The 27557-nt window shown below is 49.8% G+C and overlaps 1 protein-coding gene across 1 annotated transcript in view; it reads left to right on the forward strand.

The window, feature by feature from the left end:
- Positions 1-2460: 2460 nt before the first annotated feature.
- LOC137357133 (metal transporter CNNM2-like) overlaps positions 2461-27557 on the forward strand; it is a 33229-nt gene continuing 8132 nt past the window's right edge. The window contains exons 1-5 of the mRNA XM_068023191.1: positions 2461-3881; positions 18946-19089; positions 19761-19898; positions 23558-23727; positions 25087-25183. Coding sequence (XP_067879292.1) covers positions 2507-3881; positions 18946-19089; positions 19761-19898; positions 23558-23727; positions 25087-25183 — 1924 coding nt within the window. The 5' untranslated portion in view covers positions 2461-2506. The remainder of the gene's footprint in view (positions 3882-18945; positions 19090-19760; positions 19899-23557; positions 23728-25086; positions 25184-27557) is intronic.

Below are 27557 nucleotides of genomic sequence, written 5' to 3' on the forward strand. Positions count from 1 at the left end.
AGTAGTCAATGAACATTTTCCTTTCAATTCATCTTTTTTTTAAATAACCACGAGGAACATAGCATCTTGCTTGAAACAAGCATTTTGTTTCTAAATTTAAATGTTATTTATCTGACAGTTTTCAGTATGCTACACTGCAATAAAGTTGTCTGGCAAATATTTTTAGAGAGAATTACAGAGATAGCAATAGCTGGCTGTCAGTGATTCGGAAGGCACTAATTGAACTGAAACGTTTTGAAGATGTTGCAAGAGTGTTTTTTATGAACGCCTAGTTAGAGGTTAATTTTGTTATATATGGGTATTATGAGTTTATTTTAAATGGTAGCAATTTTAAGATGTTTGAAGACTTCGCTCCAGTATTGAAGAGTGAAAAAAAATTAACCTACCATCTCTCCAACTACCCTTTCCTTTGCAAAATCCTGTCGCCTCCCAAATCTGAGCTCATCTGTTCCGGAACTCCGTGTTTGAGTACTGCAGTTTTCTGCCCCTGCCACAGTACTGCAAGAGCTCTTATCAAAGTCACAAATGACATCCTATGTGTCTGTGACAGAAGTAAACTATTCCTCCTCATTGTTCTCGACCTGTCTGCCACCTTTTCACATGGTTGACCACACCATCCTCCCCGAACTCCTCTCCAGCTAAGTGGGACTGCACTTGCCTAGTTCCATCCTTATCTATCCAGCCGTAGCCGTGCGGCTACCTCAGGCGTCCCCTTGGCCCTCCTCTATTTCCCATCTATATGCTGCCCCTTGGCAACAATACCCAAAAACGTATCAGGATCAATTTGTACGCTGACTACCCTCAGCTCCACCTTTCTCGACCTCTCCATTGCCTCGAAATTGTCACACTGCTTGGTCCGACCTCCAATAATGAATGAGTAGAAATTTCCTCTGCCTGCTGACTACATTGGCTCTCGGTCCAGCAATACCTCAATTTTAAAATTCTCATCCTTGCAACAAAGGCGTGGATGATGGTTCTCGCAGCAGACCAGCTGAGGTGGAGTCGGAGTCAGGCAATGTTACCAAGGTGGAAATACCTGGTCTTAGTGCTGGCATGGATAGATGGTTGCAAGTTCATCTTGGGGTCGAACAGGACATAAATGTTGTGAACAGTATGATTCAGCCAGAGAGAGAGAGATGGAGTCAGTGGTGAGGTCATCTGTTTTCATATCTCTGAATGTGGCTCAGTGTCAAATTCTGTTTCGGAATGCTTTAGTGTGTGTCTATGACAAAGGCGCTATGTCAGTAGAGGTTGTTGTTGTTTTTGAACCTTGCTCAAGGGCTTTCCAGTCACCATGACAGAATATAAACATGCTTATAACTGGCAGGCACGTAGCAGGGGAATGTTAGGCTTGAAAATCTGAGACTTTGGTAAATTAAAATAGGTTTTTTGCTCATTTGTTGTCTCTGGGGGCTTGCTGTACAGAAATTGGCTGCTGTGTTTTCCTACATTACAACAGTGACCACACATCAGAAAGAACTCTGTAGGCTGTAAAGCACTTTGGGACATCCTTAGGTTCCGAAAAGTGCTATCGAAATGTTTTATCAATAATTTCGCAACAATGCCCCCCTCATCATAAAAGAAAGGTCTATTTTTGAGCAGTAACCTCACCTTTTTAAAAGATAAAAAAGGAATGCTGCAAACGTTAAATAGAAACCAATAAACCCAGTTCTTCCAATCTATTGAGCTGCAATTCTTCCTTCATTCCCGATATTGCCACATCTGCAATGCACCTTCCCTCTTTAAGGAGTCAAATTTACATTCCAGAGACAAAACTGGTTTATTTACCAGCAAAGCGCGCGATGATGTCATCACTCGCCAATGGCAATTCCTTGTTGCAATGTCACGGGACGGACACCAGCCAATGGGATTGTTTGTGCGTTTTCTTGAATTGCGAAGGGTTTTGCCTCGAGGTTTGACGGAGCCACTCATTCACCTTGGGTGCAGGAGGAGCATGTGTGATTCCTGCACCTTTAAGAGACTGTCTCCGCCCACCTCCTCTGTGATTGATAGGGTCCCCCTGGCGGGGGGGGGGGGCGGGTTCTGATTGACAGCGTGGCTGGCCAATGGAAACTGGCGCTGACGCGACTGCGGGTAGCCCCGATTGGTTTCCAGCAGGGGCAGTGGGCGGTCTGACGGCACGAGCAGCCAATAACAGCGGCGCACTGTGGGGTTTGGTGGTGGGGGGGGGGGGGGGTGGCGTGTCCGCCTTTTGATTGACAGGCGGGGCGGCAGCAAAGGTTTCCAGAAGCGGCGGCTTTCAATTGGTTGGAGCGGTGGGCGGGAGGCGCCGTGAATGACAGCGGCGTTAGCGAATAGGTGGGCAGAGGAAGGAACACCCGGCCAATGGGAGCGGCGAGGCGCTGATGGACGCGGACCGGACCCAATGGGGTGGGCGATTGGCGGGCTCCCCCCCCACCCCGGGCGCTGGGAGGAGGAGGGAGGGAGGGGGCGGGGTCCATTCGGTGGCGGCTGGGCCGGCGCTGGGTGCCGCCAATGTCAGAACATGGCGAGGCTGTGGCGGGGCGGCTGGTGTGTACTGCTGTTGTTGCACTGGGGGTCCCGCCGGGCGGCGGTGGCCGCCGCCGCTGTCGACATCTACGGGCTGCGGCTGGAGGGCGGCGCGGGCGAGGCCTCGGCGTCGGACTCGCTGCAGGTGACCGAGGACCAGACGATCAGGCTGCGGGTCTTCGGCAGCGGCATCGACGCCGAGACGTGGAGGCGGGTGGCGTTCGCCGAGCTGGAGGAGGAGGAGGAGGAGGATAACAATAAGAACCAGACCGGGGAGCAGGAGGAGGCCTGCCCGCACCGCAGCAAGGACATGGAGGTGCTGCCCGAGGTGGAGGTGAGCCGCCCGACCTCCGGGGTGCTGACCGTGCGGGTCAAGCGGCTGAGGAAACAGGAGAAGGCCCGGCTCTACGGCCTGTGCAGCCGCGCCAGCGGGCACCGTGGGGCCTGGCTGCTGCACCCGGGCCGCGACACCCGCATCCTGGTGCTGGAGGAGGAGCAGCCGCTGATCCCCATCTGGCTGCTGATCATCCTGACCGCCCTGCTGCTGATCCTGTCGGGCATGTTCAGCGGCCTGAACCTGGGCCTCATGGCGCTGGACCCCATGGAGCTGCGGATCGTCCAGAACTGCGGCAGCGACAGCGAGCGCCGCTACGCCCGCTGCATCGAGCCCGTCCGCCGCCAGGGCAACTACCTGCTGTGCTCGCTGCTGCTGGGCAACGTGCTGGTCAACACCACCCTGACCGTGCTGCTGGACCAGCTGGTGGGCACGGGCTGGGTCACCGTGGTGGCCTCCACCATCGGCATCGTCATCCTGGGCGAGATCGTGCCCCAGGCGCTGTGCTCGCGGCACGGCCTGGCCGTGGGCGCCAAGACCATCCTGCTGACCAAGTTCTTCATGGTGCTCACCTTCCCCCTGGCCTTCCCCATCAGCAAGTTGCTGGACTGCATCCTGGGCCAGGAGATCGGCAAGGTCTACAGCCGGGAGAAGATCCTGGAGATGCTGAAGGTGACCGGCCCCTACAACGGGCTGGACGTCGAGGAGCTCAACATGATCCAGGGGGCCCTGGAGCTGCGGAGCAAGACGGTGGAGGACGTCATGACCCCCATCCACGACTGCTTCATGGTGGCCAGCGATGCCATCCTGGACTTCAGCACCATGTCCGAGATCATGGAGACGGGCTACACCCGGATCCCGGTGTACGAGCAGGAGAAATCCAACATCGTCGACATACTGTACGTCAAGGACTTGGCGTTCGTCGACCCCGATGACTGCGTCCCCCTGAAGACCATCACCAAGTTCTACAGCCACCCGCTGCATTTTGTTTTCTATGACACCAGGTTGGACACGATGCTGGAGGAGTTCAAGCAAGGTGAGAATCTGGGGTGCTGCGTTCTGGCCTGTCGCTTCTTTTCAGGCGACTGGTGTGGAGCTTCGCACGTTGGTTATGATGCTCACCGCGTTTGGTACCCTGTTTCTTTTTGAGTCAGGCGCAGACAGTGTTTGGACAGTTTTACTGCTCTCACTGGTTGGTCCTGTGTCTGCGCGGAGTTTGTTGGCCTGGGCTGTGGTCGCTGAGTTGGGTGCAAGCTGAGAACCAAATCAGCGCCTGCAGATAGCTCAACCTTGCTGGTGCTGACCCAAGCGCTAACCAGTAGTGAGAGTTACAGAGGATCTTGGCACTAGTGGACTGTGTCTCAGAGAGTTGAACAGCATTTTAAAGACAGGAGGGAAGCAACAAAGAAGTAAACACACTTGGAGGAATTGAGATTTTAACGATCAACCCTTGTCTTTCAAAAACTTTCAGTTTGCAGAGCTTGTATCTCCTCTGAGCCAATTAAAAGAAAAATCCCTGAAGATTGGGCAGAATCCTACAGTCTGTTCTGCATTAGTTCCACCTGTCCAAAGAATTTGCTGCAATGGTTTCTCTTCCTGCACCTCTAGGTCCTTGCCCACCACCCCCCCCCCCCGCCCCTCCTATTTCAAACCTATGTGTTGCCCCTCAGCAACATCATCCAGACATGATGTAAGGATCCTCATTGAATCGTACAGCACAGAATGAGGCCATTCGTCCTATCGTGCCTGTGCCAGCTCTTTGGAAGAGCTATCCACTTCAAGTATTCATCCAATTCCCTTTTGAAAGATGCGATGGAATCTGCTTCCACCGTCTTTTCAGGCAGTACATAGCCATTCTCCTCTGCACCCTCACTGAGGCCTTGCCATAATCCCGCATATGTGGTGTCCAAAACTGCTGACACCCAACTCAATGTCTGGATCCTCCAGTGGCCCGGTGTTGTTGGACTGCTTGTCCCACACCCATCCCTGGATGAGCTGCAATTTCCAAGCCATTGTCTTTGGCGCCCTGTCAGAAAACTGGTTCAGAGCCATTAATTCCATCCCCCTTATCACTGTCACATGCTGAACCAAACTGTTTGCAGCAACAGCCCCCTATTTGTCCCTGAGCTGACCTTCTAACCCCATATCCTCTCCCATCACCAAGACCACCTACTTCCATCTCCGCAGAATCACCCGACTCTGTTCCAGCCTAAACTCATCTGCTGAAATCTTGCCTCCAGCCTGAACTGTTCGGGTGCTTTCCTGGCTGACGTCCCATCTTCCACCTTTCACAAACTGGAGCTTGCCCAAAACGTTGCTGCCCGTATCCTAACTCGCGCCAACTGTGTACTTGCAGACCTACATTGGATCCTAGTCTTGTAACACCTTAATTCAAAAATTCCCATCCTTATGTTCAAATCCCTATCTCTGTAACCACCGACAACACATCTAGATCTCTGCGCTCCTCCATGTCTGGCCTTATGTGCATCCCTGGCTTCTCTTGCTCCACCATTGGCAGCCGTGCCCTCAGCTGCCAATGTCCGAGAATTCCCTCCCTGAATTCCTTCACCTCTAACTCTTAAGATTATCCTAAAAACTGACCTCTTTGACCAAGCTTTTAGTCAGCTCCAATGTTTCCTGTAAGTTGCGCGTGTGCTTGGGGACAGCGGAGGTCGCTCACAAATTGACCCCTTTAAGATATGTATGCGTGGCCACGCAAAAAAAAGAAATTTAGCCATTCTGCATCAAGATGAATAGACCACGCACAAAATTTAGGAGGTAATGGTCTCAAGGTGCTGTTATATCTGGTTTGTGATGGGCTCGTGACACACAACATACGTGTGGGACTCCTCGATTCTCGGTTATATTCTGTACCAAATTTCCCATTGCTTTGTACCATGGCGAAGATCCTCATAGCGGTGCGTGCATTGTCCGTTTCCCATTAAAGAGGTTAACTTTCAAAGCCGTTGCCAGGTTCTGAGTATCAAGGGAAGCTTCAGTTAGGAAATTGCGCACAGACTAGGGCTAAACTGAAGCTCTCTATGACTGACCCCAGTAGCATGTGAACATATTGACACTGATGCTGTCCATAGTTGAATAATTTACTGCCCAGGTCTGACTGTGAAGGATTCTAATTTGGTCAAAGCCTGGAGGGTGGCCTGTGCTTGTGAGGCCATACTGTATGATAGACTGAGCCCAGGCACCAGGCGGACGTCAGTGTAACCAAGGAAGAAGCACGACATGTTCATTGAACACAGTACACCAGTGAAAAGCTGAGCTTCAGCCAGAGAAGACTTGAGGAAGTTGCATAATTCATGGGCAGCTCAGTGTAACGCTGCCTGGTATAACACATTCTTGGATTTCTCGTCCTCCTATTTCTTTTTCCAGATCTGGTGGAGAGTGCAGGGAGGGTGTTGCTCTCAGCTTCTCTGTGCATGCAGCCTCTCTGGTGTGAGTATGGTCCTTTGGATCACTCTGCCGTTTCCTAGCAATCTGAGTCGTGGTATTGCACCTTAACTGTGGATCATTGCAGCTGCTGGAGTTTCTATGAAGAGGTAGTATTGAGCAAGAGTGGAATTTTCATGACCTGTCCATTTGAACTGTGATAAACAGCTAGCAGCAAAACAGGAGGGTTTGAGCAACTCCAAACTGGGGTTGTGAATTGAGAACGCATTTTGATTTGCAGAAATAGGGCCGTTCAAAGGGTGGGTTTTTAATCTGGGGTCCTGCTCTTTGAAGTACCAGGAGGGGATCACTGGGGAAGGAGCAATATTTAGTCTGTCGACATCTCTTGGATTTTTGCTGTAATTATCTCTCTGGATAGCCGCCAGTGCCTTTTACGTTGGGTTGGGAGGAGTGAGTCTGAGAGTCTATCCATGCCTGGGGACAGAGGTTCAGTCACACAACAAAGTCTGAATATCACTGATTTTAAAAATGACGGTGCACAAAGACAGGGCCCAGTATGTTCCTGCACGAAACAAAATAGCTGACAGACGAGTAAATTGCATGAACCCTCCTCGCACCTTGCTATCCTTGTTTATGCAAATACTTTGACAGGTGTACACACCCTGTCTTGCTGATCTGTTGGTTCCTAGTTTTCAGTTGGCATGGGTTGAACAGAGGCAGCCCCCATTTACAATCTCAGCAAGTTTCGCAGCACCACTTCTTGGCTCTCGAGTCAGTCATAAGTTTGTTGACAAGATGACACAAACTGGGAGGATGAAAGATGACTCGTCAACTCGTTTAGAAAGAAGGCAATTGTTATTCTGCACTGCCTTTCAGCATCTCGGGGGTGTCCCAAAGTGATTTACAACCACTGAAGCACTTTTGAAGTGTATGCATTGTTGTAAAGCAGGAAACACAGCAGGCAATTTGTGCACAATGAGCTCCCACAAACAACAGTGTGGTAATGGGCAGATAATCTGTTTTCATGACGTGGATTCAAGGATCAACATTGGCCAGGACTCCCCTGCTGCTCTTTGCAATCGTACCTTGGGATCTTTTACATCTACTGGAGTGGGTAGAAAGGGCCTCGGGTTAACGTCTCATCCGAAAAACAGCACCTCCGACAGTGCAGCACACCCTCAGTACGGCACTGGGAGTGTCAGCAGAGATTGTGCTCAAATCTGTGGAATGGGACTTGAACTCAACCTCTGACTCAGGTGAAGAACCCATCCACTGAGCTTTAAATTGATTCCAAGGCCCAAGCTTGTGCTGACTGAGCTAGCAGTTAGGTTAAAACTTGCTGAATTAATAATAGAGAAATGTAGGAATCTGTTAGCAGACTAAAAAGGACTTGGAGGACCAGCTAAGGCCTCTTGCCCAGGGAGCCCAGTGTCACAGCCATCTCCCCAGCGTTCCGGGGAATAATTGAGCTGATTGTAGATGCCCCCTTTTTTCTTTTCTGGATTCCTGGAAGCTGTTGGCTCGGACTGTGGGACCCAGTTCTGAGTGAGACATTGCCTAAATATGTTCCAGGCTTTTTCCGTTGATGGAGAGGAATGTAACTTATCGAGTCTGTTTTTCTCCCTTTCATTTTTTTTGCTGTGCAAGTTTCGAAGTGTTTGAACTAAGACCCAATACTGAGTATCGGGGACCGCTTTCTGGTCTCCCTCACGCAGTTCCCTGTGGCTGAGAATCCACTAGATGTGGACACACAGTTGCTCCAAAGTGCATTTACAGCTTCAGTTGGATAGTGACGAACCTTGCGTGAGGGGGAGCTGCAATTCCCATCAAGTTGAATTTATACACATTGAAATGTCTGAAGACGCTTCACAGGAGTGTCAACAGACACACATCCCTTGAGGTTCTGCTCCCACTCGCCCCTTTACTGGCCGCTGCTGCTCTCAGTGCTGCATGAGATTCTGGGCTTTGCAGTTTTGCCAACCTGGATTTCACTGCAATGTGCTGTGACTGTGTGAAATTCTCGTCCCACGTCCACTTGGACTGAGAAGTGCAGTGACAGACGGTGTGTGGTGAGAGCACTGAGAGCTGGCTTACACTGGGGAGAGGTAGTGGTGACGACTGGGCTGCCACTGGAGTGGGGAGCAGTTTGTGTGAGAGAGCGAACTGTGTTCCACGACCTCTGAAGGTTATAGGGTTGGGTGTGAATTTATTTCCCCCCCCCCCCCCCCCCCCACCCATTATGTATTAGTACCAGTGATTAAACAAGCCCAATGGCGATACTTGCGCCTGTTGTTGTAAGATCAATGAGCTGTAACTGCTGGTTGCTGCAGCTTTGGTCACGTATGTAATGCTCATGAGGCAGTTAACTGTCCCCCAGTTTTTAAAAAAAGTAAAGACTTGCATTTATATAACACCTTTCAGCACCTCAGGATATCCCAAAGCACTTTAAAGCCAATGATGCACTTTTGAATCGTAGTCACTGGTGTAATGTAAGAAAAGTGGCAGTCAATTTGCATACAAGCTCCCACCAACAGCATTGTGATAATTACAGATAAGCTGTTTGAGTGATTGAGGGATTAATATTGACCAGGACATTTGTTCTTCAAAATAGTGCCTTGGCATCTTTTACATTGGTTTAATGTCTCATCTGAAAGATGGCACATTTGGCAGTCAGTGCCACACTCCTTCAGTACTGCACTGGCTTTTCAGCAGGACTTTAAACTGGGTGTGTTTCTGGTTAACCCTCCTGAGTTTTTCCGGTAAAGGACACTGGTAACAATATCCTGCAACTGAATTTTTGAGTCCAGAGAAGCTTTGTCAATAGTCATGTGGAGAAGATAGCAGGGGGAGGGCGCAGTCTCTGAAAACTGCTGTTAACCTGCTCTGCAACTCAGGTGCTTCGACATATTGTGGACTCCAGCAGCAGCTTCCCTTCAGGCAAGGGCTTGGTTTCGGCTCACAGCCAAGACTGCAATTCAACTGCTGGTGGACCCACTGATGCCTAGCTTGGCATTAAATAACGGCATCTTCAGTGGGTGAATCAGACTTGTTTCTGTTGAAGGTTCTTGATATTAATGGATAAAATTAATCTCTGTATTGTATTCCCAAACCCAGTGTTAAACACCCAGAGAGCAGGTACAGCCTGGATTTGATGGATATTAAAGCTCCCTCTACACTGTCCCATCAAACACTCCCAAAACAGCTACAGCACGGGGTTAGATACAGAGTAGAGCTCCCTCTACACTGTCCCCATCAAACACTCCCAGGACAGGTACAGCACAGGGTTAGATGCAGAGTTAAGCTCCCTCTACGCTGTCCCCATCAAACACTCCCAGGACAACTACAGATTTGTGTATTTGAGGGGGATTGGTCTCTGTGTATTTACTAAAGTGCCTGTCCAGTAGGAGAAAGGAACAATGTTTTACAGTCGGTCACATCTTCACGAGTTTCCAGAGTGCAGGGTGGGGATAATTTGAACAGAAGATTCTTTCCTCAGATCTGCTTCCCATGAGCCCTTTGCAGGGGATCAAACTGCATCTGCAATCTTTGGGCAGATTTGCAGACGGGACTGCAATACAGGCCAGGGCAGGACAGTGGTAATTGGCAGCATTACACAGGAATGGAGCCACTGTACAATCTACCTTTTGTTGCCCGTCCCACTTTATATCAGCATGAATCTTGGCTCTGTGCCTGAGTAAGCATAATGCAACTTGGTTGAGGGAAAATCTAAGCGTGAACAAACAGGGAGCTTCTCTTATTCCTGTCCAACTTTCCCAAAGGTTTTGGGTGGAGCAAGGAAAGGTGGAGCTTTTCTCAATATGTGGAGCCCCTGTTATAATCGTGCTGCCACCTCAGTCTCATCACCAGTTGCCTTGTGTGAGCCCAGTCAGTGACTATTGTTGGGTTTCTTGCAGCCACAGCAAGGACCCCCAAACAGTTAATGTAGTAACAGCCGTGGCTTTGTGGGTAGCACTCGTGCTTCTGAGTCAGAAGGTTTTGGGTTCAAATCCCACTCCTAGTGCTGACACTCCCAGTACTGAGGCAGTGCTGCAGTCATCAGAGGTGCATGAGATGTTAAACTGAGACCCTGTCTTCAATCTCGGATGAGCGTAAAAGATCCCAAAGCACTGTTTCGAAGAGGAGCCAGGGAGTTCTCCCCGGTCTCCCGGCCAATATTTATTCCTCAACCAGCATCACTAAAACAGATTATCAGATCTTTACTTCAGTGCTGGTTGTGGGATCTTAGTGTGTGCATACCAGCTGCCATATTTCCTACATTATCGCAGCGGCTACGATTCAAAAATAATGTGGGAAAATGTGAGATTGTCAACTATGCCAGGAAGAATCGAAAAGCAGAATATTTTCTTGGAGAGAGACTGCAGAATGCTGCAGTACACAGGGATCTGGTTGTCCTTGTACACGAATCACAAAAAGTCAGCATGCAGGTACAGCAAGTAATTAGGAAGGTGAAAGGAATGTTGGCATTTATTGCAAGGGGGATGGAGATAAAAAGCAAGCAAGTCTTGCTGCAACTGTCCCGAGACTACTGCGTAGAGATTTAGTCTCCTTAAGGAGGGATATACTTGCATTGGAAGCAGTTCAGAGCAGGTTCACTGGGCTGATTGCTGGGATGAAGGGGTTGTTCTATGTGGAAAGGTTGAGAAGGCTGGGTCTATACGCTGGAGTTTAGAAGAATGAGAGGTGATCTTATAGAAACATTTACGATTCTTAGGGGTCTTGACAAGGTAGATGCTGAGAGGATATTTCCCCTTGTGGAATCTAGAACTAGGGGAGCACAGTTTAAAAATGAGGGGTCTCCCATTTAAGGCGGAGATGATGCGGAATCTCTTCTCTGAGGGTTGTTGCAGCCTTCTGCTCCGATTCATGATGAAAAAAGTGCTTTGTCTGGGATCTCCTGAGATTGTGAAAGGCATTGTAGGAATGCCTTTTTAATGACGATTGAGGGATTGGTGTTGGCCAGGAGACTGGGAGAAGTTCTTGTTCCTTTTTGAATCGAGCCAGGGGATCGCTACTGCTAATGAGTCCATGCTGATTGTAATGTATAAAGGGAGGTTGATCTTGTGACCAAGCAGTTTAATTGTTAACTATGTGTGATAGCATTGTTGACAATATCATAAATCTGTGCTGATATGTACAGCAGCTCCTGGCTTCTCCCAGTTTATTATATTTGCACAGTGGCAGTAATAATTAACCTCCAGACAAGCTCCTTCCTTCCCCTCTCTTCCCCACGCCCTGCCCCCGCTTTCTCCTTTATCTCCCACCACCTTCCTGCCTCGGTCGCCAGTTGGGTCTACTCTGGTCGCAGATTGAGCATCTCCTGTTTTTTGGGGAAACCCAGGAGGACGGACAAGGCCCAGACTGTGGGACATTGTGGAAGCTGAACAACAGCTTGCATTTATATAGCGCATTTATTGTAACTAAACGTTCCAAGGCACTTCACAGGAGCACTGTCAAACAAAATACAATGTCCCCATCAAACACTCCCAAGACAGCTACAGCACGGGGTTAGATACAGGCTGATATGCTCGAACAGGTTGATGTTAAGAAGGAGGATGTGCTGGAAATTTGAAAGACATGAGGATAGATAAGTCCCCGGGGCCAGACGGGATATACCCAAGGTTATTACGGGAAGCGAGAGAAGAGATTGCCGCACCTTTGGCGATGATCTTTGCTTCCTCGCTGTCCACTGGAGTAGTACCAGATGATTGGAGGGTGGCAAATGTTACTCCCTTGTTCAAGAAAGGGAATAGGGATAACCCTGGGAATTACAGACCAGTCAATCTTACGTCGGTGGTGGGCAAATTATTGGAGAGGATTCTGAGAGACAGGATTTATTATTATTTGGAAAAGCATAGTTTGATTAGAGGTAGTCAGCATGGCTTTGTGAGGGGCAGGTCATGCCTCACAAGCCTTATTGAATTCTTTGAGGATGTGACAAAACACATTGATGAAGGAAGAGCAGTGGATGTGGTGTATATGGATTTTAGCAAGGCGTTTGATAAGGTTCCCCATGGTAGGCTCATTCAGAAAGTAAGGAGGCATGGGATACAGGGAAATTTGGCTGTCTGGATACAGAATTGGCTGGCCCGTAGAAGACAGAGGGTGGTAGTAGATGGAAAGTATTCAGCATGGAGCTCGGTGACCAGTGGTGTTCTGCAGGGATCTGTTCTGGGACCTCTGCTCTTTGTGATTTTTATAAATGACTTGGATGAGGAAGTGGAAGGCTGGGTTAGTAAGTTTGCCGATGACACAAAGGTTGCTGGAGTTGTGGATAGTGGGGAGGGCTGTTGTAGGTTGCAATGGGACATTGACAGGATGCAGAGCTGGGCTGAGAAGTGGCAGATGGAGTTCAACCTGGAAAAGTGTGAAGTGATTCATTTTGGAAGGTCGAATTTGAATGCAGAATACAGGCTTAAAGACAGGATTCTTGGCAGTGTGGAGGAACAGAGGGATCTTGGGGTCCACGTCCATAGATCCCTCAAAGTTGCCACCCAAGTTGATAGGGTTGTTAAGAAGGCGTATGGGGTGTTGGCTTTCATTAACAGGGGGATTGAGTTTAAGAGCCGCGAGGTTATGCTGCAGCTCTATAAAGCCCTGGTTAGACCACACTTGGAATATTGTGTTCAGTTCTGGTCGCCTCATTATAGGAAGGATGTGGAAGCTTTAGAGAGGGTGCAGAGGAGATTTACCAGGATGCTGCCTGGACTGGAGGGCATGTCTTATGAAGAATGGTTGAGGGAGCTAGGGCTTTTCTCATTGGAGCGAATAAGGATGCGAGGTGACTTGATAGAGGTGTACAAGATGATGAGAGGCATAGATAGAGTGGATAGCCAGAGACTTTTTCTCCAGGGCGGAAAGGGCTATCACCAGGGGGCATAATTTTAAGGTGATTGGAGGAAGGTTTAGGGGAGATGTCAGAGGTAGGTTCTTTACACAGAGAGTGGTGGGTGCGTGGAATGCACTGTCAGCGGTGGTAGTAGAAGCAGATACATTAGGGACATTTAAGCGACTCTTGGATAGATACATGGATGATAGTAGAATGAAGGGTATGTAGGTAGTTTGATCTTAGAGTAGGTTAAAGGGTCGGCACAACATCGTGGGCCGAAGGGCCTGTGCTGTACTGTTCGATGTTCTATAAGGAGATATTAGGGCAGATGACCAAAAGCTTGGTAAAAATGGTGTCTTAAAGGAGGAAAGAGAGGCGGAGAGGTTTAGGGAGGAATTCCAGAGCTAAGGAACTGAGCAGGAGAGGCCTGGGTGAATCTGGCACTCAATGGTAGCAAGCTTGACTTTCATATAGTTGCAGACATGAGACTAAGTACTGAGGCAGAAGATGTAACGGGTCGTAGGGCAGCTGAGCCCGAGGGTTCGAGTCTGCCTTCACAGCTCAATTGCAGAGTGGGGGGGGGGGGGGTTCAGAGCTGCCATGTTGAGATACTGCTGATGCCGGGTGCCGAGCTGAGAGTTTTATAGCTGTCATTCCTTCATTAATGGTCAACCCACAGTGGGTCCTTCGTTTTTTTACTCTCCTTTCTCTTCCCCAAACACTCCCGCCACCCCTCCTCTCCCGATGGTGCTGTCTCCTTTCTTGGGTGGAGAGGTAGGTGCCTCTAAGTATGTCATTCAGTGGCCTGTCCCACACGCGAGCATTAATGCTGGGATATCACGGCCGGTCCAACCCTGTCCCCGTGCCCCCATTCAGCAGCAATGTGGACCTTTATTTGACTACTGCACTATTGTATCAGATCTAGGTTGATGTGTGCATCAACTCTGTTTACCAACCTTTGCTCCATATTCCTCAACAAGAATATTATCAGTCTCAGTCTTGGAAACTCTAGTTGTCCCTCAGCCTGTTGGGGATGGCGGGAGATGGGGACGGGGGCAGCGAGTTTGGAGGGTTGGCAGAGAGTTCCCGATTTCCTCTACTTTGTGTGGAGGAAATGCTTCCTCATTTCACTCCTGAGCAGCCTAGCTCTATCTTACAGTTGTATGTCCCCTTGTTCCTGATTTTCCACTAGTGGAATTCGTTTCTCTGCATCTAACCTATTGAATCCTGTTAACATTTTAAACACCTCGATAAGATCATCCCTCAAACTTCTAAACCCCAGGTAATACGAGCCAAGTTCTTGCAGCTTATCCTCTTAGTGTAACCTCCTGAAGCTCGGTATTGTTTTGGTGAATCGGTGCGGTGCCCAGAACTGATCGCAGTACTCTCGATGACCTCAGACCAAGGCTGTCCAACAGAAATGTCACTTTCCCTCTTTGTATTCCAGACCCCTTGAGCTGAAGGCCAGCATTCCATCGGCCTTTTCAACTGCTTCTTGTACCTGTCTACTAGCTTTTAGCGATTTGTATACTTGGTCTCGAATCGCTCGGCCCCTCTACAGTTCCTGGTGCCCTCACCATTTCGAAAGTACATGAATTTATATTCCTTGGATCCGGAATGCTTGACCTGACTCTTGCCAAGATTGCACTCTATTTTTCCATAGCTTTGGCCAATCTCGACTGTACAGCTCAGTTTCACACTGACTGATGCGTTTAGCTGCTGAACCATTGGGGCAAGTCTGCCCCTTTATAATGTTACACCGCATATTGAGTTGCTGGGTTATGGTATCTAGCAGATTGCACAGGGGCAGGCATTAACACTGAGAATCTTTTGGACTCGTGGCGATGTGTCACTTGTTCTTTGGATGTGGGCAGCACTTGACAGGACAGTGTTGACTGCCTGCCCGCCCCTTGTCTGAGGGCATTCATCAGTTGTGTCGTCTCGGACAGGAGTCACATGTAGGCCAGGATGGGTAGCAGTGGCAGCTTCTCTTCCCTGAAGAACATTGAGCCAGTTTGGGTTTTGTTTGGAGCAACAATCTGGAGGCTTTCATGGTCATTTTCTGCTGTCAATCCACAACTTATCAATTTGATTTGAACAGTAATGACGTTCACTTGTATAATGCCTCTAACGTACTAAAATATCACAAGGTACTTCGCAGGGGAGTTACCAAACTAAATTTGATGCCAAGCTACGTATTAGGGCAGATGACTAAAAGCTCTGTTAAACAGGTGAGTTTAAAGGAGTGTCTTAAAGGAGGAAAGAGAGGCTGAAAGGTTTAGGGAGGGAATTCCAGAGGTTAGGGCCTTGCAGCAGAAGGCAGGGCTGCCAATTGCACCTGGTGTTGTGCAGCACACTTCCTCTGTAATACAGTCTGAAATCATCAAACTGCTTTGGCAGCCCTGTCCCCACCAGTACTTCAGCACAATGTTGTCGAACTCTCAGGACTTTCTCACCACACCGGATTTCACACACAAAGCAAGCTTGGGAGGGCACAGTCCAGAGATGTGCTGCTGGATGTTTCTGTACAGTTCACGGTCCCGCTCACCCGTGACTGAAATCCCTGCACTCTGGTCGGGCGGATGTGGGGTAGCGTGTGAGACGCGGGAATGAGCCGATCAGGAGACTAGGAAGAGAGCCAGTCGACGGGCACTGTTTTTGTGCGTGGTTGGCTATTAATGTAGAAAAGTAGCTGGTGTTTGATCTATGTGAGCTCTGTAATTTAGGTTTTAAATTTAGTGCTGAGGTCCTACATCAAGCTGGCTTGCAGCCATTACACAAGCTACACTTTTAGTCTGTGGTCTGTGAATCAAGCCAATTTTACTATCATGGTGCGTGAGGTCACCCAACACCCTGAATTAATTTTGCCCTCCTGCTCCCCCTCAGCGGCTCATACTCTGATTATGTCAGCATTAGGGTGCAGGTCAATTGAGTAGTATGTAATGGAGTTTTTTTTTTTAAAGTGATGTGGGAATGAAACCATCTTGGTTGGTAACCACAAGAGGATCATCACGACAGAATAGCAATCCTGTCATGAGTAGGAGTGGATTGGGGCTATTTTAATTGTTGGGACGGGAGATTAGAGGCTGGCCAGCTGGATTGTTCTCCCTGGAGCAAGAGACGGTTAAGCGAAGATTTAATAGAGGTGTTCAAAATCTCAACGGCTTTTGATAGAGTAAATGAGAAACTGTTTCCAACAAGACGGTTGGTAAGCACAGAACACAGAATTAAGAGACGCCTAAAAAATGGAAGGCAGATGAGAACATTTACAAGTCGTTGTGATCGGGAATGTACAGCCTGAAGTGGAGTGAAAACAGATTCAATAGTAACTTTTAAGTCAAAAAAAATTGTTGGGCTCTGGTGCAAGAGCAAGGCAGTGGGACAGATATAGAATCGCATCCCATCACCATCTTGGTGAATCGCCGACACAGACCTGTGTCCCATCACTGGGGGGATCGCAGACACTGACCTGTGCCCTGTCACTGGGGGGATCGCAGACACAGACCTGTGCCCCGTCACTGGGGGGGATCGCAGACACAGACCTGTGCCCTGTCACTGGGGGGATCGCAGACACGGACCTGTGCCCCGTCACTGGGGGGGATCGCAGACACAGACCTGTGCCCTGTCACTGGGGGGGGATCGCAGACACAGACCTGTGCCCCGTCACTGGGGGGATCGCAGACACAGACCAGTGCCCTGTCACTGGGGGAATCGCAGACACAGACCTGTGCCCCGTCACTGGGGGGTATCGCAGACACGGACCTGTGCCCTGTCACTGGGGGGATCGCAGACACGGACCTGTGCCCCGTCACTGGGGGGGATCGCAGACACAGACCTGTGCCCCGTCACTGGGGGGGATCGCAGACACAGACCTGTGCCCTGTCACTGGGGGGGATCGCAGACACAGACCTGTGCCCTGTCACTGGGGGGGATCGCAGACACAGACCTGTGCCATGTCACTGGGGGGGGATCGCAGACACAGACCTGTGCCCGGTCACTGGGGGGATCGCAGACACAGACCTGTGCCCTGTCACTGGGGGAGGATCGCAGACACAGACCTGTGCCCGGTCACTGGGGGGATCGCAGACACAGACCTGTGCCCGGTCACTGGGGGGATCGCAGACACAGACCTGTGCCCTGTCACTTGGGGAGGATCGCAGACACAGACCTGTGCCCTGTCACTGGGGGAGGATCGCAGACACAGACCTGTGCCCGGTCACTGGGGGGATCGCAGACACAGACCTGTGCCCTGTCACTGGGGGGGATTGCAGACACAGACCTGTGCCCGGTCACTGGGGGGATCGCAGACACAGACCTGTGCCCTGTCACTGGGGGGATCACAGAAACAGACCTGTGCCCTGTCACTGGGGGGGATCGCAGACACAGACCTGTGCCCTGTCACTGGGGGGGGGGGGGTGGGTGGGATCGCAGACACAGACCTGTGCCCTGTCACTGGGGGGATCGCAGACACAGACCTGTGCCCTGTCACTGGGGGGGATCGCAGACACAGACCTGTGCCCAGTCACTGGGGAGGATCACAGACACAGACCTGTGCCCGTCACTCGGAGTATCGCAGACATCGACCTGTGTCCCATCACTGGGGGGATGGCAGACACAGACCTGTGCCCCGTCACTGGGGGGATCGCAGACACAGACCTGTGCCCCGTCACTGGGGGGATCGCAGACACAGACCTGTGCCCCGTCACTGGGGGGATCGCAGACACAGACCTGTGCCCTGTCACTGGGGGGATCGCAGACACAGACCTGTGCCCCGTCACTGGGGGGATCGCAGACACAGACCTGTGCCCGGTCACTGGGGGGATCGCAGACACAGACCTGTGCCCTGTCACTGGGGGGGGATTGCAGACACAGACCTGTGCCCTGTCACTGGGGGGATCGCAGACACTACCTGTGCCCGGTCACTGGGGGGATCGCAAACACAGACCTGTGCCCAGTCACTGGGGGGATCACAGACACAGACCTGTGTCCTGTCACTGGGGGGATCGCAGATGCAGACCTCTGCCCGGTCACTGGGGGGGGGATCGCAGACACAGACCTGTGCCCGGTCACTGGGGGGGGGATCGCAGACACAGACCTGTGCCCCGTCACTGGGGGGATCACAGACACAGACCTGTGCCCTGTCACTGGGGGGATCGCAGATGCAGACCTCTGCCCGGTCACTGGGGGGGGGATCGCAGACACAGACCTGTGCCCCGTCACTGGGGGGATCGCAGACACAGACCTGTGCCCGGTCACTGGGGGGGGGATCGCAGACACAGACCTGTGCCCCGTCACTGGGGGGATCGCAGACACAGACCTGTGCCCTGACACTGGGGGGGACCGCAGACACAGACCTGTGCCCTGTCACTGGGGGGATCACAGACACAGACCTGTGCCCTGTCACTGGGGGGATCACAGACACAGACCTATGCCCCGTCACTGGGGGGATCACAGACTGAGACCTGTGCCCTGTCACTGGGGGGATCGCAGACACAGACCTGTGCCCTGTCACTGGGGGATTTGCAGACATAGAGCTACGTTTTGTCACTGGGGGAAATTCCATGTGTACCTGCCCTGGGACTGTTTGATGGGACAATGCAGAGGGAGCTTTACTCTTCCCTAGCCCATTTTTAAAATCTAACCCCATGCTGTACCAGCCCTGGGTGTGTTTGATGGGACAGTGTGAAGGGAGCTTTACTCCGTATCTACCCCCTGCTGTACTTGGGTAGAATACAAACTTTCGCATTACTCATTTTGTTCCCTGTTCTTCCCATTTTATTGCTATATTTAAGTGTTAGAAATGTGCTGATTTGTGCATTTATATCTGACGCTCACTTTCTGTTCTCAGGTAAATCACATCTGGCAATTGTACAGAAGGTGAACAGTGAAGGTGAGGGCGATCCCTTCTACGAGGTGCTGGGGCTGGTCACTCTAGAGGATGTTATCGAAGAGATCATCAAATCGGAAATTCTTGATGAATCTGACTTGTACAGTGAGTTGCTTTCATACTGGGGGAGATGAGAACGTGGGAACAGTAGGAGGCCATTCATCCCCTCAAGCCTGTTCTGCCATTCAACTAGATCACGGCTGATGTGTAGCTTTTCTCCATTTACCATCCTTGGCTCCCTCGCCATAATACCCTTGTTTGACAATCTCAGTTTTGAAATTTTCAACTGATGTCGCCCCCCCAATTCAACAGCTTTTTATTTGGAGGCAGGGAGGGGCGGGGAAATTCCAGATTTCTCCTACTGTTTGTGTGAAGATCTGCTTCCTGCCGTCTCCCCTGAATGAGCTACTTCTGATTTTATGGTGATATTCCTTTGTTCTGGACTCTCCCACCAGAAGAAATTGTTTTGCTTAATCTACCCTGTCAAATCCATTAATCATCTTGAAGCCCTCGATTAGATCACTCCTTAATCTTCTATCCTTGAGAGCCCAAGGCAACCTGTCCTTGCACTTCAACCCTTTTAGCTGCAGTATCATTCAGGTGAATTTGAACTCCCCGTCCTCCAAGGCCTGTATATCTTTCCTGAGGTACAGTGGTAGGGCGTGAGCACAATGCTTCAGAGCTTTCTGCTTTATATATGGGAGGAAGTTGAGGAGGAATGGGGAACGGGAACCTTTGCTGAAGCCCTTTTTAAGATGCTCTCGTGTCCTTTTCAGCGGACAACCGATCCAAGAAAAAGGTTCCGCACTCTGGCAAGAAACGGGACTTCTCTGCCTTCAAACCCACGATACACGAGGTGAAAGTCAAGGTATCCCCTCAGCTGCTGCTGGCTGCTCACCGCTTCCTGTCGACGGGTGAGTGGCTGCTTCTAACTTTGTGTGTAGCTTTCTGCTGCTCTGGTCTGCAGATTAAAATAAACAAATCTCCCCTTGTATCATCCTGGTGATTACAGTGTCTGTCGAAAGCAAACTGGAGAGAGCGCATTTTGGGCTGTGTAACAATGGGGTGAAATGCAGGTGGGGGCAGAGAGTCGGTTGTGGAGTTATGTTTGGAACATGAAGCCACACCAGAGGACACGAACTTAAGGTCATTGGAAGTCAAACCAGAGGAGACGTTTCTTTGCACAACAAGTTGTTGTGATCTGCAGTGCACTGCCTGAAAGGGTGGAGCAGCAGATTCAGTCGTCTCTTTCAAAGGAGAATTGAATTTAATTCGAAACAAAACATTTGTTGGGCTGTGGCGAAAAAGCAGGCAGTAGAACTAATTGGATCGCTCTTTCAAAGAGCCAGCACAGTGGGCTGAGTGGCCGCTAATAGAGTGAGGTTTGCTTGTTTCTGCTGTGGCGTGTTGGTATTGAAGCCCAGCGGCAGCACGTTTGGGGGCATGCAAGAAACAGGAGAGTGGGTGCTTGTAGGTCAGTGGCGTAAGCATGGATAAACTTCCCCTTATGGTTAGGCATTCAGGAAAAACTCCTGCAAAGTCAACTCCAATGGACTGACCGCTGTGTCCGCACGTCTGAACATTGTTTCCCCCCGCCGGGTCTTGTTTTCTCTACTCTCAAATGGCCAACATTCCAAGAGAGGACCAAGAAAACGATTCCAAGACACTCAAGCTGTCCTTGAAGCACAGCTGCATTGACCTGAACCACTGGGAGGAGCTTGCTACCAATCACTCGTCTGCCAAGCTGCATCACACTTCGAGTCCCAATGCCTTAAGGCAGAGCAGGAAAGAAAAGGATGCAAATCCGGCACACCAGATCCCGCTGCCTCGTGGGAACGTCCTGCCCTGTGTGCCCAAAGATCTGCGGGTCGAAAAGCGGCCTATTCAGTCGCATGAAGACCCGTGGCAGAAACCCGTGACCCTGAGTAGATGTTGGCCTCTCGTCAAGGGACTGCCAGTGGGAGTTCTGGCGTCTTGTGGATGCTGTGATTAAGACATTATTCAAGGGGGGAGGGGACGATCTTTTGTGTGAGCTGTGGCCTGAACCTGTGATCTGCCCCTTCCCTGTTAAGGTTGGCGTTCTTGGCCCGTACCAGCGGTACCATGCAGAGCAAGTGATGATGGGATGTCTTTGCCACGGTGGCTGCTGCTGATGGGCCAGTCTCCAGTATCTGTAGAGCTTGTCCTGACTGCCCTCCAAGCAGGGAGCTCAGGGACACTTAAACAAGAGAAACACTGTTGACGTATCTCCCTGAATGGGGCTATCCTCTGTATCCATCCAATAATAACCACACATTTAAAAACCTAACAATAACAGCTTGTGCCTTTAATGTAGTAAAATGCCCCAAGGTCAACTTTCGAGATTATCAAACAAAATCTATGTTAGAGAGGTTGGAAGAAACATCTCAAAGGAGGAGAGACAGGTAGAAGCGCCAAGGTTTAGGGACGGAATTCCAGATCTTAGGGTCCAGGAAGCTGAAGGCACAGCCTCCAATGGTGGAGCAATTAAAATCGGGAATACTCGAGACTCCAGTTGGAGGAGTGCAAAGATCGCTGAGTGTTGTAGGGCTGGAGGAGGTTACAAATAGGGTGGGGCGAGGCAATGGGAGAGATTTGAAAGCAACCATGAGAATTTTAAATTTGAGGTCTTGTTGGATTGAGAGCCAGTGTATGTCAGCAATACAGGGGTGATGGAAACACATACAACCTAACTGTGTGTGCGTGTGTGTGTGTGTGTGTTCGTTCTCGTTCCTGCCACGATTGAGTTAGTTTCAGCCGTTGTCACTAGTTGGCTGTGGAAAGCACGGATTCCTGGCTGTGTTGTGCTGGGTAGAGAGATGAGCTTAGTGAACACAGTCAGCCGCAAGTGAAGACTTAATTACAGGGATCCATGTAATTACCCATCTTGTCTGTCTCGGACTGTGGGAAAAAATAGCATAGTTGCTGGAACAGGAATCTGTTTGTAGTTTGCATGACTTAATGAAGATTTGGAAAACAACATGTCAGCTTTTTTTTATATCTTGTTTTTTCTGCTTTGCATTTCATTGAGACAGGGCTGGTTTAAGAGAGATACGGGTGGGCCGATGTTACCTCTGTTGGCTCCACATCGCTCTCTGGCCAAGAGGCTATAATGAGCATTGAGCAATTTAGCACTCAGCTAACTGAGGACTAGAGAAACTTAGGCCTCATTAACTTCCTTAACATCCCCAACTTCACCCCTGACTTTACCCGTTCCAATCACTCGTGCTCGCTGACCTACGTTGGTTCTCGGTCCAGCACTGCCATGCTTTTTCAAATTCTCAACTTTGTTTTCGAACCACTCCATGACCTTGCACACCTACATCCCTGTAACCTCCTCCAGCCATCTAGTCCTCAGAGATTCCTTCGCTTTATGGTTGGTGCTGCTGCACTGGGAGCTGATGACGTTTCGGGATGACATCAGTCTCGAGTCGCTTCCAGTTATTTGTTTTATTTTGTGAATCTACACCGGGATTGTTCACTTTTCACTTGTGTTCCTTGCTGTACTATTGGGGGCTTCTCTGTCAAATGTGCTGACTTTCAGTGAGGCACGGATCCCCCAGGCACTGACTCTCACTGGGACGCCGGGTCTCGCTGAGTTGTGGGTCGATAAAGCACCGTCTCGCACTCGGGTACGGGTTCCATGGGGGCACCCGTGAATGACTGACACGCTTGAGACTCCTCCCACAACGACTCTTTGAAGAGCAATTGAGCCCAAACATCCCCAAAAAAAAAAGTTTGGTCAATGCAGACTCATTCCTGAGATGGTATCAGTCTGTTGGCGGCCATTGAAAAATAGACTTGTGTGAGGTACTGGATGATGGAGCGTTAACCAATCATGCTGTCAGGCCAGCGGGGTCCATCAGGGTGAGGGAGTGGGGGATTGGAGAGCTGGGCGCAATACGTAGAAGTGAGGTGTTGAAAAAAATGTTGGGGCGACCTGTCAGTGAGAAATCTGACGACTGCGATCATGGGAGACTTGTTTAAGAATTGATGATCTCATCGGGATGGAGAAGGCCAAATGTTGGATGTCATTTTGAGTCAGTCACTTGAGAGGAAAGACTCTGCATCGACCTTGCTTTTTATTGGTGTAGATGGACTTCATGAAATTTCTGCATGAGGAAACCATGGCAACTGAAAGAAAACTGGTCAGAAAAAGGGACGGAAATTGAATGCAACTTGATTGCAATAAAAGGGTGGATATGGTGGGTGGGGTTGGTGTGAGAGAAGGAAGGGAATCGTTTAAACTCCACTATGGGGATTGACTAAGTTCATAAACTTTTAAAGTAACTTTTGCCCTGAGTGAAATCTCATTCCAACCCAACGCAATGGTAGGAGATCCTCATTTTGATAGGTCTTTGTTTTTGCGCACAGCGTGTGTTAGCGTGCATGCTGAAGGTGTGTCGTGTGTGTGTGTGCGCGCTGGTGGCAGTGCTGGCCTGTACGTGCTCAGTCCTCGTGTTGTGCAACCTGTTTGCCTGGCAGTGCAGTGCAGCTGGCTGGTTTTCTCCGAGGGTCTTGTTTGATCTCTCCATCTCTCCTGCTCATTTTGCAGAGGTCAGCCATTTTGCCGCTGCTTGCATGTCAGAGAAGATCCTGCTCCGTCTCCTCAAACACCCCGATGTCATCAATGAAATCAAGTTTGACGAGGGCAACAAGCTGGCTGCTGATCACTATCTGTACGTACGTGGAAAGACAGTCGATTACTTTGTCCTCATTTTACAGGTAAGAATCTTCTTGCCCCCATCACCCGATTCACCAGCCTGAATCCATGCAGCAGACAGTTGTTCTACCACTGTGTCCGTGCCTGGGGAAAAAAGTTACACTGAAGCCAGCACGGCTTGTGTGCTATTTGGCCCCAGTACGAAAGCCTGATACCTGACCATTAACTCCTTCCCTCTAGCTGGCTGCTGTCTGAGACTGGAACAGACTGCTCACATCCTCCACGTCCTATTAGTTCCTCAGCTGAGCTTCTGACCCCATAACCCCTTGCATCACCGAACACCACCTACTTGCACCTCTAATGTCGCCCACCTCCACTCCTGCCTCAGCTCATCTGCCGCTACCACCCTCATCCGTGCTCTTGCTACCTCCAGACTTGACGATCCCAATGCTCTCCTGGCCGGCCTCCCATTTTCTACCCTTCGATGCACAGGATGAGACACTCAGGTCCACCCAGCATGTCCTGCACAACTGTGCTTCCTTGCGCATCGCAATTGCTGTTACTGGGCTAGTAATTCGGAGGCCTGGACTAATGCTCCAGAGACGAGTTCAAATCCCACCACGGCAGCTGGTGGAAATTAAATTCAATTAATTAATAAATCTAGTCTGAATCTGAATAAAAAGCTAGTCTCAGTAATGATGACCATGAAATTACCAGGTTGTTGTAAAAACCCAGCTGGTTCACTAATGTCCTACAGGAGAGGAAATCTGCTATCCTTACCTGGTCTGGCCTACATGTGACTCCAGACCCACAGCAATGTGGTTGACTCTGAAATGGCCACTCAAGTTGTATCAAAACTGCTGCCGAAAAGTAGCACTGTGAGCATACCCACAGTACATGGACTGCAGTTGTTTAGGAAGGCAGCTCACCATCACTTTTTCAAGGGCAATGAGGGATGGGCAACAAATGGTGGCCTAGCCAGCGACCTTCACATCCAGTAAAAGAATTTTTTAAAAAAAACCCCACTCCGACCCTGTTTGTCCAGTTGGTAAATGCACTGCACCAAGAGGTCCCAGGCTGCATACCCTGGCTCTGCTGAACTCAGTGGGCGATGTGATAATCAAGCTTTTCCTGGCTAGTGAAACACTAACCAGGATTTATGCTCCTGATCCATTGATTATTACTGGGAAGTGAGGCCAGGATTGAGCCAGCCCCTCATGATGGAATAGTATTCAGCCCTCTAGGATAAAGTGACGAACAGAATCTCACACCAGGAAGTGTCACTGACTCTGAGGGGAGAGAGAGAGAGAACTTGGACAGAAAGGTGCCAAGATTAGTGCTCGATATTTCCAGTTGTGCATTGATTAAATCTTGAGGCTTCCAGTATTCACCCTGTTGAAATAATGATCATTCTATCTCAGGGTAAAGTGGAGGCAGAGGCTGGGAAGGAAGACATGAAGTTCGAGACGGGACCGTTCTCCTATTATGGTACCATGGCCCTCGGCAGTCCGTGTATGGGTAAGAACGTTTCCATGTGTTTTCTTGTTAAGTCTCAATACGTTACAGCATCGAAGCCAAGAAAACCCCACAGGCTGTCGAGCGAGAGATTTTAGAAATATACGAGCAGGAGAAGGCAACTCTGCTCTTGACTCAGCTCCCACTCCAGAGACTTGAGCACAACAGTCCTGAGGGAGCATTGCACCTATCTGAGGGTGCTTTCTTCAGAACGACCTGTTAGACCAAAGCCCTGCCCGCTTACTCAGGTGGATGTATAAGATACCATGGCACTGTTTTGAAGAGAGCAGGGGAGTTATTCCCAGTATTCTGGCCAATATTTAATCCTCAACCAACATGATTGGAAAAAAAATTACATTACCTGGTCATTACCAGATTGCTTGTGGGAGCTTGCTGTGCACAAATTATCTGCCGTGTTTCCGACTTTACAACAGTGATTGCACTTCAGAAGTCACTTGTTGTTTGTGAAGCGCTTTGAAATGTCCTAAAGTCATGAAAACGACTGTAGAAATGTGAGTATTTCCTTCTATCTTTTTCTTAGGGTGCCAGTAAAGTGAGTGCTCACCTGCTCTGGGTCTGTGCATTTTAATCTTTCTCTCTCTCTCTGCTTCATCAACTTCTCCCAGCTCCTACCTCCAGGCTCCGTACTTGCAGCCTCAAACGACCTTCCCTATTTTCTTGGTTCCAAGGTAAATCTTGCATGTTTTGCACAGTTTTTAGTTTCAACTCCTCTGTTGCCTTCTGCCCTGAGGGGTTGTGCAGTTGTGAGCAAAGGTTTTGCCGTGACTGAGGCTCGCTGACCTTTTGAGAACAAGCATGCGCTCCTGCCAAGTGCAGTCCCCTTGCTGCTGCCTTCCAGCTCATCTGGGACTGGGCATTAACATGGGCTGTGCCTTTTTCTCTTACTAGCAATAACTCTTTTCACCCCACTTCTAATGGGTAATTCAACTTCTCTTCCTGGCCCCTGTGTTCGCTGGTACCATTAAAGTTCTCTCCCATCGGGTGCTGTTTCTCTCTCCTCAGAAAACCAACCATTTATCTGACTAGGATCCTATCTCCAAACCCACTTTCCCCTCAAATGCTTGAATGTGTTGTGGCCCATCTTGCCTGGAACTCCATGTTTGCATCCCTCCGATCGAGTTTCCCACCCTGTCACTGTCGAAACTGCTCTTGGCAAAGTCACAAACGACTTCCTGTATAACTGTGACTGTGGTAAACTATCCTTCCTCGTCCTTCTCACCCTGTCTGCACTCTTTGACATGGTTGACCACACCATCCTCCTCCAGCACCTCTCCGCTGTCATCCAGCTGGGTGGGACTGCACTCACCTGGTTCCATTCTTAACTATCTAATGGTAGCCAGAGAATCACCTGCAATGACTCCTCTGTTCCTGCTCCCGCATGATGACCTCCGGTAGCCCCCCAAGGATCTCGCCTTGGCCCTCTCCTATTTCTCATCTGTGCCCTGCTCTACCTCACCACCTCTGTTGACCTGACTGTAAATAGTCAGGCTGCTTGTCCGATATCCAGTACTGGAAGAGCAGAAATTTCCTCCCAACTAAACACGGGGAAAACCAAAGCCATCGTCTCTGTCCCCGACACGAACTCTTCCTGAAACCACTGACTCCATCCCTCCCTGTTGGGAACATAGACACAGGAGTAGGCCATTTAGCCCCTCAAGTCTGTTCTGCCATTCCGTGCCAACCTCACTGCATGTACCTGCCTTTGCCCCTTTTTAAAATTTGTTCATGGGATGTGGGCATTGCTGGCAAGGTCAGCATTTATTGCCCATCCCTAATTACCCTTCCGAAAGTGGTGGTGAGCTGCTGCCTTGAACCATTGCAGTCCTTGTCGTGTAGCTCCGTCCACAGTCCCTTAATACCTTTGGTTAACAAAACTACAGCAATTTCAATGTTAAATTTAACAACTGACCGAGCATTCATTTCTGTTTGAAGAGAGTTCCTGATTTTTATCACCCTTGGTGTGAAGAAATCTTTCATAATTTCATTCCTGCAAAGGTCTGGCTGATTCCAGGGACTGCAACCCGAGTTTGTGTGATATCGCCTCATAATTTAACCCTTGATGTTGGCATTCTGGCAAATCTGCGCTGAACTCCCTCTGAGGCCAATATATCTTTCCTCAGGGTGTGGTGCCTGGATCTGAATGCAAGTACTGAAGATGGTGTTTCACCAGAGCTCTCTGCAGCTGGAGCATTGCTTTTGTCCCTATGTATTCCAGTCCCCTTGAGATGAGGCCAACATTCCAGTAGGCATTTTAATTCTAGGAGTTGGCGGGAGTGCAGGAATGGGCCTCCCTCCTGTCTTCAGGGACAAGGGAGCTTCCTGATGCTGGAAAAACCTCCACGTCACATTTCGCAGT

Source organism: Heterodontus francisci, chromosome 47 (genome assembly GCF_036365525.1).
Source record: "Heterodontus francisci isolate sHetFra1 chromosome 47, sHetFra1.hap1, whole genome shotgun sequence".
Classification (NCBI taxonomy): Eukaryota; Metazoa; Chordata; class Chondrichthyes; order Heterodontiformes; family Heterodontidae; genus Heterodontus; species Heterodontus francisci.